The sequence below is a fragment of the Colobus angolensis genome, unplaced genomic scaffold (assembly GCF_000951035.1).
Source record: "Colobus angolensis palliatus isolate OR3802 unplaced genomic scaffold, Cang.pa_1.0 Scaffold117, whole genome shotgun sequence".
Classification (NCBI taxonomy): domain Eukaryota; kingdom Metazoa; phylum Chordata; class Mammalia; order Primates; family Cercopithecidae; genus Colobus; species Colobus angolensis.
The window spans coordinates 3,291,237-3,305,018 of record NW_012112808.1 but is presented as its reverse complement, the minus strand read 5'-3'; the positions used below and the strand labels follow the sequence as shown (position 1 = coordinate 3,305,018).

At 40.8% G+C, this 13,782-nt stretch overlaps 1 protein-coding gene across 1 annotated transcript; it reads right to left on the bottom strand.

The window, feature by feature from the left end:
* Window positions 1–4,126: 4,126 nt before the first annotated feature.
* OTOR (otoraplin) lies at window positions 4,127–7,387 on the bottom strand. Its single transcript, XM_011962739.1, has 4 exons — window positions 7,225–7,387; window positions 6,736–6,875; window positions 5,728–5,835; window positions 4,127–4,631 (listed from the first exon to the last, which is right to left on the bottom strand). Exons 1-4 carry the CDS (start codon window positions 7,337–7,339, stop codon window positions 4,608–4,610), a joined length of 387 nt encoding a protein of 128 aa, XP_011818129.1. The 5' UTR covers window positions 7,340–7,387; the 3' UTR covers window positions 4,127–4,607.
* Between the last annotated feature and the right edge of the window lie 6,395 nt (window positions 7,388–13,782).

Sequence of the window (13,782 nt, the reverse complement as noted above, 5' to 3'; positions counted from 1 at the left end):
CTAGAAAGCCTGGGTGGTCAGGTAGAAGCCTGCTGCAAGAGTACCAGAGCCCCACAGAGAAACTCTACTAGGGCAGTGCTGATGGGAAATATGGGGTTGGAGCTCCCACACAGAGTCCTCACTGGAGCATTGCCTAGTGGAGCTGTGGGAATAGGGCCACCATCCTCCAGACCCCAGAGTGATGCAGCCAACAGCAGCTTGCACCCTGAGCCTGAAAACCACAGGCACTCAACTTCACCCATGAGAGCGTCCATGGGGGCTCACCTGCAAAAACACAGGGGTGGAGCTGCCAAGGCCCTGAGAGCCCACCCCTTGCACCAGAATGCCTTGGATACAGGATGTGGAGTCAAGGATTATTTTGGAGCTTTAAGGTTTAATGTCTGCCCTACTGAGTTTTAAAGTCATGTAAGGTCTGCTGCCCTCTTCTTTTGGCCTATTTCCCCTCTTAGAATGCAAATTTTTACCAAATTCCTGTACCACCATTGTATCTTGGGAGTAAATATTTTTTTTTTATGTTACAGGCTCATGGACGGGAGGTATGTGGCCTGAGTCTCAGATGAGAGTTTAGGCTTTGGACTTTGAGTTAATATTGGGATGAGTTAAAATTTGGGGAGACTATTGAGAAGGGATTATCATATTTTGCAATGTGAGAAGAACATGAGATTCTGGAGGCCAGTGGGTATATTAGTCAGGGTTCTCTAAAACGACAGAACTAATAGGGTATATGTGCATATGAAGGGAAGTTTACTAGGAGAATTGGCACACATGATCACAAAGCAAAGTCCCACAATAGGCCATCTACAAGCTGAGGAGTGAGAAAGCCAGTTTGAGTCCCAAAACCTCAAAAGTAGAGAAGCCAACAGTGCAGTCTTCAGTCTGTGGCCGAAGGCCCAAGAGCCCCTGGCAAACCATTGGTGTAAGTCCAAGAGTTCAAAAGCTGAAGATCTTGGAGCCCAACATTCAAGGGCAGGAAGCATCCGGCACAGGAGAAAGATGAAAGCCGGAAGATTCAGCCAGTCTAGTCCTTCCATGTTCCTCTGCCTGCTTTTATCCTAGTCGCACTGGCAGCTGATTAGATGGTGCCCACCCCTATTGAAGGTGGGTCTGCCTCTCCCAGTCCACTGACTCAAGTGTTAATCTCCTTTGCCAGCACCCTCACAGACGCACCCAGGAACAATACTTTGCACTCTTCAATCCAATCGAGTTGACACTCAATGTTAACCATCACCGTGGGCAAAAGAAAGGATTTGGGAATGTTGGCTTGGCAGGGTCTGATTGGAGGGCTTTAAATTTGACCATTTACAGAAAGGTATGTTAAGGAGGATTTTAGTCCCAGATCTTTAGGGCCAACAGACCCCTCACTTCTGAAAGTGTTCTCGCATTCAGGTTCCAGTCCTGTCCTGGTCTTCTTGGTTCCAAAGGGAGGATTTGTTGGTTTTGGGTATCATTAGGGGTCAAAGCTTTTTGTAGTGTGCATGCCTGGGCAATAAGACTTGCAGGTTTGGGCTCTGTTATACTTAAAAGGCAACTCAACATTTTGTTATCGACAGAGTAGTTCTGGTTTGGGCTGGTCCTGCAGTTACAGTCAGAACCTTATCTAAGTACGCACAGCTAGAAGATGGCAGCCCAGTTATTTCAAAGCTCCAAGGTGCCCTGGGATCTTTTATCATCACCTAACTTTTCAGAGCAACGAGTGCCACCCAACGCACTTCCTTTCAACATGATTTCATTTTGTTGCCAACTATCATGTGCCATGCCCTGACTCCTCTCACCTCTGATCAGTTTCTTTACTTGCCTCATCCTGCCCTGGTAATACCTTGCAAGGGCTCTGCTCTAGGCAAAGTCTACCACTTGCCCTAAGCTGGCTCATGAAACCTACCTGCCTTCCCTCTCCACATCCACTGCCCTGCATTGGTTCTTTATTCTTCCATAGGTAGGAGTCTTACTTCCTGTACTCTGTGAGGCCAGAGGTGGAGGATTAAACGTCTTCTTTTTCTCTCACAAGGAGGCAGTACAAGCTGCATAGTAAAACTTAAGCCCTTCCTAAATGAAATTAACTATCTTTAGACTAAAAGACAAACGGTAGCAGCGCCCTTGTTCTGTTTAATCTTGGCTGAAACAGAATGCATCTGGGTAGCCGGGGACTCTCCAGAATGGAGCTGGGTCACAGGTACTCAAGTGGCCAGGCCCAACTACCTGGTACATGATTAATAACTAGAGCAAAGACTTGGGCTGCCTAAAATATATATATATTTAATACAGATACATAGAGAGATATATAGATATACATCGTTTAGCTTGGGGTATCAAGAAGCCTACAAGTTAGGGTTCCCTCAAGGATCGTTAGACTAAAATTCTTGTGTTAACAGTTGACAACCTTTTAGAGGTGCTAAGATGCCCTTTCTCTTAGTGGGAAGGGGAGAGAAACAATTCATCAACTGGAAAGGGGTCCCAGAAAGCCTCATTGCCCACAAACTCTCACCCTGGTACCACTCTGCCTCCTTTTCTCTGGGTAGACATCAGTGGAGAATCAAGACAGTGCTGTGGCAGGGTTGGGAAAGTACTGATGAGAATGTTGCAATCCTGTTGTTTAACTTGGAGAGAGTTGCTCTATCTCCTATGTACTCTAGGCTTTTGTTTATTTCTTTTTCTGTAAGATGAGTAGAGGGAACTAAAATCAGTGTTTCTCAATCTTTAATGTGCACAGGAATCCCCTGAGTTATTGTTAAAAATGCATATTTTGACACAGAAGGCATGCAGTGGGCAGAGAGTCTGCCTCCTAACCAGCTCCCAGGTGAGGCCCAGCTGCAGCTGCTGCTGCTGCTGGTCCAGGGTTGGCCATTTGTATTTTTAGAGGACAGATGTGTGTTTAAAGTCCTGCAAGTGCTTGCTTTCATTTAATGCAGATAGGCCCCAGGAGATATAAATCAGTCAATGGCCTTCCAACTCCTGGAAGAGCTCAGTTTTCGTGGGTTGGAGCTGACTGAGTTAAGGAGGGAGTTCCGCCCTGGAAGCCCCACGCATGGGGAGTGAAGCTGCGTATCTAAGGCCAGGTGGGAGCAATGGGGGTGCTGGGCATCTCAGGGATTCTTGGTGTTTCCGGAATGGAAAGGCCAGGAAGCGAGAGGCAGATAGAAGCAGAAATAGGATAAATACCTCTTACTCTAAAATTGTGTCGAGAGCCCTAGATGCTACTTGAAACCTCTTTGGAATAAAGTAATAGAAACAAATCAACATTGGTATTTTGTTTTATTGTGTTTTGCATTTTGGTACCACTTTATGCATTTTGGTACCACTTTATTTGACTGACCTAGATAAGAATTTGGTAAAAAGATATTCACCCAAAATCACAGTTGACAGAGCTAAAAAATGACCCTGGGCCAAGTCTGTGACTAACCCTAAACATCCTCTTCTGCTCTCTTCTTCATGCTTAGGGGATGTCCAGATCACAGAGAACTGAAAAACAAGCTTCATTCCCAAGTCCCCCACACTTTGATTCTCTAAGGTGAAAAATGTTTAAGAAAAAACTCAGAAATTTTGACATTAAGTAGAGTACAGGCATTTTAATTATATGCAAACAAAGAAAAAAATCATGACTACATCAAAAGAATTATATTAATAACACAAAATCAAAGCATATTTCCAGTTAAATATAGAAAAACTTGTGGGCCCATCAGGGCCACAAAACCTGCATCCTCCTCAGATTTCTTGATATATCACACTTGACTAGAGGAATTTGCACAGGAAGAGGAAATTCAAAGTTGGAATGGAAGTAGAGAAAATAACCTACAGACTTTTTTTTATTTTTTTTGGCTGGGTCTTTTGATGACTTGAAGCTTGAATAATATCCAGCAAAGATACATATTAAGGGAAAACTATTCCATTAAAAATATTTCGATAAACTACCTTCCCCTGTTAAATATACACATACTTCTTTAAAACTGGGGAGAAGTAAATTGATCATTTAGAAGGCAAGTTATTAAACTGAAATCACTTTTGAGATTTTTCTAAATGACAAATTAGAGACATCATCCAAACATCTATGGGTCCAAAAACTCTTCTTCCCCCTCAACAGCTTCACCTCCAAAAGGCATCAAATATTAAAGGTAACAAAAATACTACAATACTCCTTGACAAAACAGCCCCTTTATTAATAATCCAATTGACTAGAAAGACAAATGAGTAGAAAACGTCATGTCTAAAGGGAACATGACCCACCTATGACCCACCTATTTTAAATACGGGAAATCAAAGAGCTGGGAAGAATCACTACTTAGAAATAACTACACATACATGATCTTTTATATGCATCCGCCTGTAAGAGGAGATTCTCTAGGTTGAAAAAATAATTTTCTGGTCTCAATTTATCCATTTGAGCTCAACATTTCCCGGCTCTTGCTCGTGGGAAGACCAGGCCAGCAGGAAACAAGATTTGAGTTGAAAATCCTCTTTTATCTGCCACCTCCAACCCCTAAGCCCTCGCTCTTCTGTAAGGTAACAGATTCTTAAACTGTCAGTCAGAAATTACAGACATGCATTTTTTGGTCACTTTTGCGCTTTTCTTTATTTTTGGTGTTTTCTTTCTATTTGTAGTTTTAACCAATGCATTACTCGCAGAAGAAGTCAATATCCTGGAAAAAAACGAAAACAAAAATGAACTGAACAGGCTAGGCTAAAAAACAGATGTAGATTCTGTATTTAAAATCATTTCTAATCAGAGAAATTTGAATTTCAAGTAAGTAAAGGTTGACCTCAAAAAAATATGAAATAATTACCACTTTAAGTCAAAAACTACTTACAATGAAGGTCCTCACATGAACCTTTAATTTACGGTTATCTGACAGACTTCAGCTTAATGCTAAGAAGTGATGACAACTGAGTCCCATTTGTGTAGGATGGGCAGTGTTTGAAGCACAGCAATTAGCTCCAGGAGAATCACTTCAAAACAAGCATCTTGCAAAGTAGCTCAGAAAGCATCTTTTATTTCTGTCCTGAGTTTACAGGACCCCAGGGCATTAGGAAGAGTATAATTTTATTTTATACATAAATAGAATCTATTTACCACAAAAATAAGACATTCAAAGATTGTTGTAGAATATTTTGATTTGATCAAAAACATGTGATAATTTTTTTCTCAGCCTATCTTTAGTGAAAACCGTCAGTAAGAGTCAGTTAGTACTGACTTTGTTTTCTTTCTTTGTTACATAGACTGCTTTGCAAGATAACTTGCATCTAACACAAAAGAGGTACTGTATTGTACACTTGAAATTTGCTAAAAGGGTAGATCTTAATGTTTTCACACACACACACACACACACACACACACACACACAAAGGTAACTATGTGAGGTGATGTATCTGTTAACTAGATTGATTGTGACGATCATTTCACAAGTTATATCAAAACATAATGTATGCATTAAATGTATATCATTTTTATCTGTCAATTATAACCCAATGAAGCTGAAAAAATAAAGAAAAAAGTTGAGACAAAAAAATAGTAAACTGAAATAAAACAAAAGGGGGTGGTACACAGAAAGTTTACTCATCTTTCAACGTTGACAATAGTTATAAATAGTCCCCCAAACGTCACTATCTCAGAAAAGTCGCCATTGAAAGCTGGGGTCTTTGTTCTATACATCTTGTAGGTTGCATGATGCATTTTTGACACCAGTCTACGTTGCCCCAAGATCTGAGTCCTTGTCTAGTCACTTTTGAGATGCTTACCGTGGTGGGAACTTCCTTAGTAGCTTCCTGGTACACACGCTGCTCCTTGACCAAGTTGCTGGGGAAATAACCCACGACTCCCATCTCGTCCTGGCCATCGCCATAAACCTAAGTGCCCAGAAGACTAGCAATCAGGAAAAAGCTGATGCTGAGTGTCTTCTGAGAAACCCGCAGGCATCCTCTTTGCTGATGGTGAAAATCATAGCTGCCAATACCTCCCTTTCACCCTGGGGTCCAGGGGGCTCTGCGGAAAATCCGAAGTTTACTTGGAGCACTAAGTTAATCCGCAGGAATTGTGCATCTACTCTTTAGTGGCCCAGCCTAATTTCACTACTTTAACATGACTTTATTTTATGCAGTCTTGTGAGTTGCCTGAAATCTCTTTTGAACCCATAAATATATAAAGACAGTACATTTTTTAAAGTACTGTAGACGCTTATTTTAAATGATGCAAATTTCTCAGTTTTCAACAATTCAAATGAACAGACTTAAATGGATTTAAATTTAATCCTTCATTAATTTAGAACTCACCTTTACGGTTGCAGATGAGGACAGAAAATCAACCCTGCTTCATCCCTCCCCAGGGACCACCCCTGTATATTTTAACCGAAAAATGCTGATTCTTTGGAATTAATGAGGGTGCAACGTTTCCTGAAAGAATATTGATACTTAGACTCACTGCCAACACACATGCCTACTACTTGGCAAATCTCAGACATTTTCAGATAAGATTCAAATTCTTTGGGATGTTCAAGCCCCCATGTATTTGACTCTTTTTTGCCAAAATATCACATTAACCTACATTTCGTTTTGTTATGAAATTGATCTTTCTTTCTTTAAAGTGCAATAATAGCAACTATACCTGAATTTTTGCATTTCCATCTACAATCGCTACATGGTTCTTAACAACTAGTATTAAGCTTTAAAATAGGTTGAAGGTAGGTAATCAAGGAAAAGTTAAGAGCAATATGTATCAACAGGTGTTCATTTTAAATTATCTCATCTTACACTGCCAGCCCAAAATTCTCCAGCTTCATTTTCTTTTACCAGCTTTGAGTACACATAGATCTGCTGCCCTTTTTTAACATTAATGAATCTACAGTCCGGGGCATTATAATCTTCTTGAGCTCTAGCCAGAGAAATAGTATCTGGAAGAAAAAATAAATAAACGATTACATTTTAGGCTCCTGAATTTTATAACAGTAAAAGGCAGTGTATATTAGAAAAACTAGGAAATCAGAGTGACTGATAATTTCCAGTTTACAGCTGGTGTCTTTCCAAGAGAAAGCAGACAGCCAAGATATTAAAGCTGCAACAAAACTCAGCCAAGTGAATTCTCCATAGTAAGACACCAAAATGCAGACCAGAAGAAGCAAAGTTGATAATATACACATTGGAGAAGACTCACTTCAAAGTACAATTCAATTTTATGCTATTAGTGGATATATTTTCAATTATGTAATAGAAAGATAATGAAAAGCATAAAAAAATCCTTACAGACACACTCATCATCTGCACAGAGCTTCTTAGAAGCTAGACGGTCCATAAATATTCCATGCACAGCACATACAGCCACAAGACCCGGGAGGAAAAGTAACAATATTCTTGCCATCTTCCTTTTTCTGTTTTAGCTCGAACTCTTAGTGGAAGTGGGGACTGACTCCAGTGGTTCCTGCCTTTTATGTGAAAGCCAGACCTCTGGGTAAATACTCTGGCCAATTGGAAGGGCCTACCACCCCTCTGTTTTCATAGCAAGCTACCCAGTTTCAGGAGCTATTTAGCATCTGATTTTCCAAACAAAGTCAAACTCTGTGTCTTTCTACACACAGATAATATCCAAAATGGTCCACTATTGTTAATGCCGCTTTAGCAGTGGTTTATTGTATCAATCAGCAGGGCTTTGCTGAGAGGACTATGAGAATTTCAAACCATTTTTAGTTTTAACTCACTCCTAGTTTTCTTTCAGCTTCTGAGCAAAAACATACCAGCTGTAGGAATCTGTTGACAATGTGAGATCTATAGCACAAATAATTTTGATTTAAACAAATTCAGTTAATAAATCTGGATTTACATAATAGATAAATTAAGGATTCTTATGTTTATAAATCTTTCATGGTAGGATTCTTAGAAGGCATGTCTGTCCCAGGCCAAAGATGAATTCTAACATACTAGTTGATGCCACATTCAGACCCTACCAGTGGGGAAAGAGATGGGTGGGTTGGGAAAAATGGGCCAATCTTTCCCCTACCTGTTCTCTCTAAGACTTTTGCAATTCAGTCTCAAATGCTAAAGGGTGACAGGTCAAAGAGAAGAGAGTGAAAATATAAGTTTATGTTACCCCGAACTTCCTACTTGTGAGCATGTTTCCCACGGCTAGAGGAGCACTCTTAGAGGCACCAAAGTGGACCAGTACCTAGCTCCATCTATTCAGCAAATACTTACTGAGCACTTACTGTGCCAGGTATTGCTCTGGGCACTCAAGATATAGCAGTACATTTTTTAAAAGATTTTGGCCCCAAGGGTTGCTTTCTATTAGAAGAGAGACAGTAAGTTACTGCTTTTTATAGCGTGTTTGAGGCTGGCATCTCTCCCATAATTTGGCCCTTCCCCTGTTGTTATCCATTGCTTCTAGAATAGAGATCCCTGTCAGGATGCCTTCTCCACCTTGGTTGATGATGTGACTTCAGAGCAGTGGCTTCTCCCCCAACCCCAAACTCATAACCTCATAAAATGAGGGACAAGAACTTAACTTGCTAAATAACTTGGTGCAAAACAATTTTCCAAGGGATAAATTGGTAAAGCAAAATATAATAAAAACTTTTTTTGTCTTGGGTGTATGTGTGTGTGTGATAGAGTTTTATTGCTTTGTTTGAGTGTGTCTGTGTGTGTATGTAAAAGAGTTTTGGTGTGGGTATGGGTGTGGGTATGTGTGGCTGTGTGTGTATGTGTGTGTGACTTTCAGGGGAGGATCTTTTATATAGCTGGCCCTGATTGGAAAGTTCGTTTTATTCAATATCTTCATTATAGACAAGGAAACTGAGGCACAGCAAATGCCAGAGTGATCTTTTTGTTTTTCATTGCTTTTTTTTTTTTTGAGATAGAGTCTTGCTCTGTCTCCCAGGATGGAGCGCACTGGCATGATCTCGGCTCACTGCACCCTCCGCCTCCAGGGTTCAAGCAATTCTCCTGCCTCAGCCTCCCGAGTAGCTGGGATGGCAGGTGTGCACCATCATGCCCAGCTAATTTTTGTATTCTTAGTAGGGGCAGGGTTTCACCATGTTGGCCAGCCTGGTCTCAAACTCCTGACCTCAAGTGATCTGCCCTCCTCAGCCTCCCAAAATGCTGGAATTATAGGCACGAGCCACCGCGCCTGTCCTAGAGTGGTCTTTTTGAACCATCCTATCTAAAGGTTACCAGAGGGATCATGGTTCGGTGCTGTTTCAGTTCATCACTGTCAACTTAGAATTCACATATTAGAATAAATCATTTATTTCCTGTTTCACATCAAGGAAAGATTGAATTCGAAATTATTTTTGAAAGCAGAATGCCTCTGCGATTTTTCCCCTATACTCAATCTAAAGGTCTAAATTTCTGGGAAAACTAAAGCATTGATTAAATCTTCTCAATTCTGATTGTGCAGCTGTTTTATGGACTGTTCCAGACTCAAACCAGCCCTCAGCATAGGAGAGTTAAAAGACAATTGTCATTTAAGAGGCACTTGAAGAAATGGGGACTGCAAAAACTCCCCATTGGGGAGCATATAGAGACCCTCCAAAGCAAAATAAAATGATTAAAAACAAAAAGCAAAATGTGACCTTCAAACTATCACGACTTAGAAAATCAGGCTAATGCTAATGTGAAGCCATTATTGGACATTTGAAGGTGAAGAAATAAAGTAATGATTTAACCAAGCCTTCTGAGTGCAGCCTGTGAAAGCTTGTGATGTTCAGGCATTCTGAAGTGGCAGAGACCAGACAGAAGTTAGAGGCTTCTTGGTAAAACTGCATGCAAATAGGAATTTGAACTTGCAATAATTCAGCAAGTAGCTGTGTCTGGCAGTTATGCCGAAGACACTGGGGCCACTGGGGGTTCAGTAAGGGTTCTGGCCCCAGTTTGCATACTTGTTCCTCTGGATTTTCAGATGTATTCTCCAAACATTTAATCCCTAAGTGACATTTTTCCCCTTCAGTTCCTAAATTAGATTCTCTGTCTGGAGTTCTTAAATGGAGGCTATGGTTCCTTTAGGATCTAAGCATGGACTCGGTGAAGTGCAGGCAGCCTCCTTGTCATGGCCTACAAGCTCCTGTAGGATCAGGCGCCTCTACCTCTGGGATTTCACCTCTTGCTCTCTCCTCTACTCGCTCTGTTCCTCCCATACCAGTTCCTCTGTCTTTTGAAAACACTAAACTCATTTCTGCTTCAGGCACTCTGAACTTACTGCCTAGGATGCTTTTCTCCAGATACTAGCATTCAGGTCCCTGGCCAAGATGCCTCCATAGACACAACAATTTAAAAGAGCCACTTCAAACCTTCCTCCACCCAATCCCTGTATCGTGTCGCTGCAGTACACTGTCCTAAGGCACGTATCATAGCTGACATGCCTGCTTTATTTACTTGGTGGCGGTTTGTCTTTCAACACGATAATGAAAGCTCCACAAGGCAGGGATCTTTGCTATCTTGTTCCTCACTCTGTCATTAGCACCCGGAAAAGATACTTGGTGTGCATTAAATAGGTATTCACTGAATGAATGCACAATTGCTCTGAAATTGTATGCATAGGGGTGGGAGTGTGTGTGTGTGTGTGTGTGTGTGTGTGTGTGTGTGTATGTATGTATGTATTTTTCCCCTGGGCAAAGTCCCTGGCTTTAAAAAGAGATTGATAACACCTCTAAGAGTCATTTAATAAATCATCAGGGTAGAAATTCTGAGGTCTTGCAACTTGCCACCAAAACATGGTCCCCAGAGCAGTAACTCTGACATCACTTTATAGAAATGAAGTTTCTCAGACCTCACCTCCGAGACACAATCTTACATCTACATTTTAACGAGATACTCAAGTCACTTGTATGCACATTAACGTTTGAGAAGTACTGTTCCCAGGCAAGTAAAATACCGTAATTTTAGCTCACATTCTTCATAAGGTCTTGGCTGGATATATTTTCAAGGGAAAACAAATGCCTGTTAAATACTCAAACAGAAGATACTCTAAGGCTTAAAGTTTAAAATGGAGTTCTGAGTCTCCTGCAACTGAAGTAGGAGACCAGCAGAACTTGTTTTCTGGTCACAACCCTGCTGACCAGAACAGGATCTGGTCCAGGCAGTATAAAGTGAAGAAACCAGCAGGGACAAGGAGATGTCAAGGAAAGCGATCCTCAGCTGTCTTCATCGTTTATTAGCATAACCCACTCCCATAGTGCCATGACAGTTACAAATGCCATGGCAACAACCTGGAAGTTACTGCCGCTTTCCATGGCAATGACTCAGAAGTTACCACCCCTTTCCTAGAAAGTTCTAAATAATCTGCCCCTCAATTTGTATTGAGCCTCCCCTTAATTTGCATGTAACTAAAAGTGAGTTTAACTGGGTGTAAATGCAGTTGCCAAGAGCCAATACTTTGCCAACTCTGGGCACACTGTGTATGAATTAGCCCTGCTCTGCAAGAGGCAGTACTGTTTACCCAAAGACTGTTGTTTAACACCACCAGCTCACCCTTGAATTCTTTCCTGGGTGAAGCCAAGAACCCTCCTGGGCTAAGCCCCAAGCTTGACGCCTGCCTGCCCTGCATCACAACCATTTCCAGATCTAACATTATCCTCTATTTATCAATATACTGCTTTTGAAAATCATCATTTGAGCCAATGATCTATTATACCCTACTTCATGAAAGTAGAAGCCTGCTTTGTTATTTCTTAACCTTGGGTGACAATGGAATCACCCTAGGGGGTGGGGTTATAAAAATATTGATGACTAGGCTTCATCCCTGGAGACTAATTGATCTGGGGTGTAGATTGAGCATAGGTATTTGAAAATGGCTACCAGATGATTCTAATATGCAGCCAAAGTTAAGAACCACTATATTAAATAACATCTACTCCTTTCAATCATTCCTCAAAACTCACATTCCTAAAGATGGGTGAGATAGGGAAGGTCAAAAGATCTTAGTTTGATCAAATCTTCTTTAAAGCATTGCTAACTCCTTTTTCCTTTCCCCTGCTCCCTATTGAAGGATTACTTTATAGAGTTTGATTGCACAGGAAAGATTTGGGAAAACAAGTGAATAGAATACATTGGAGTTAATGGGACTGGTGAAGAAGTGAGTTACACACAGGGGAAGGGGGAAAGCCAGGATGAACTCAACGCTGTTAAGACTGCAGAGACATTCTTATACATTCATAGTTTTTAACATAACTGTGTAGATATATCCAAAGGTAGACAGACTATATAAAATTCACATGATGAAAGATGAGAAGCTGAGGAATCAGCAGGAGGCTAAAGAAACATGACAACTACATGCAACACGATCCTGGATTGGATTATTGAGCCATTATTGGAACATAAACAAAACTTGGACTGGATGATAACATGGGATTATTTCCTGTTTTATTTGAGACAAGGTCTCACTCTGTTGCCCAGACTGGAGTATAGTGGCATGATCACACATAATTGTAACCTCAAACTCCTGGACTCAAGCAATCCTCCTGCCTCAGCCTCCCCAGTAGTTGGGACTTTAGGCACACACAACCACATCGAGCTTATTTTTTTACTTTTTGTAGAGACAAGGTCTCACTGTTGCCCCAGCTGGTCTTACATGACCCTCCCACTTCAGCCTCCCAAACTGCTGTGATTACAGGCATGAGCCATTGCGCCCAGCCACAGTTCCTGGTTTTGATGGTCATATTGTGGTTATGTGGGAGGGTGGTTTTGTACTTAAGACACACATTGAAGTACCATGGAATAATGGGGAATCAGGTCAACATAGCCACAACCTCAAATAGCCCAGAAGCCTAGAAACATTGACGATTAATTTGAAGTGTTTATGAGAGTTCTGTGTACTATTTCTGCAACTTTTATATAAATCAGAAATTGTATCAAACTAACTTATTACTCTTCTGCTTGAAATCTAACAGAACATATGCCCAGACTTGTATGTAAATGTTCATAGCTACTTTCTTAATAGCCTCAAATTGGAGAACCCAAATGCCCATTCATTGGTGGAACTGCTGGTATAGGCAACAATAGATACATTTCCAAAGCACTCTAGACAGGGCAAAACTGTTGGCACAGAAAGCAGATCAGTAGTTGACTAGCGCCAGGAGTAGAGGGAAATAGACTGACTGCAAAGGGGTACAAAGGAACTTTTGGGGGTGATGGAAAGCTCTGTACTTAAAATTATTACGTGACTATATACAATAGCCCAAACTCATCAAATGGAACACTAACATGGGTGAACTTTATTGTACGTAAATTCTAAACCACATTAAAAAATTCTCTAAAATAGTTCCCCATTTCACTCCGAGTATAAGCAAATCCTTAAGAAGACCTACACGACCCCTCTTACTATTCACCCCCCTCATTCTCACCCCAGGTGAGCCACCTTGACCTTTCTGCTCCAATACAGCCACTCAAAGCATGGCCAGGCCTGGGCATGGGATCAGTCTGTGAATTATATCCAGTTCTTAGAAAAGTACAGTATCCGAGAGTGAGCAGTTAGAAACTTTATCAGCAATTGACATCACTGTAATATACAAGAGCATGGCCCATTTTCTAGTAATTCACTGTTAATATATTTTACAAAAGTACAGGAGCTTGACAACTGGGTTAAAAAAGTTACTCAGGAGAGTCAGACTAAATGTGGAAAAGTTATAGGAAAAATTTTTTCCCTCTTTATGTGTGCATAAGAGTGATGTGATCATCTGTCTACATAAGTCTAAAAGTGGTCTTTCCATAAGTAGACAATAAAAATTCCAAGTGATAGAAGTTTTGTTCAAGGAGTAGTAAAACAGAAATACCAAAAAAAAAGTACTGTTTTCTTTTTTGTTGTTGTTACTATCAGTA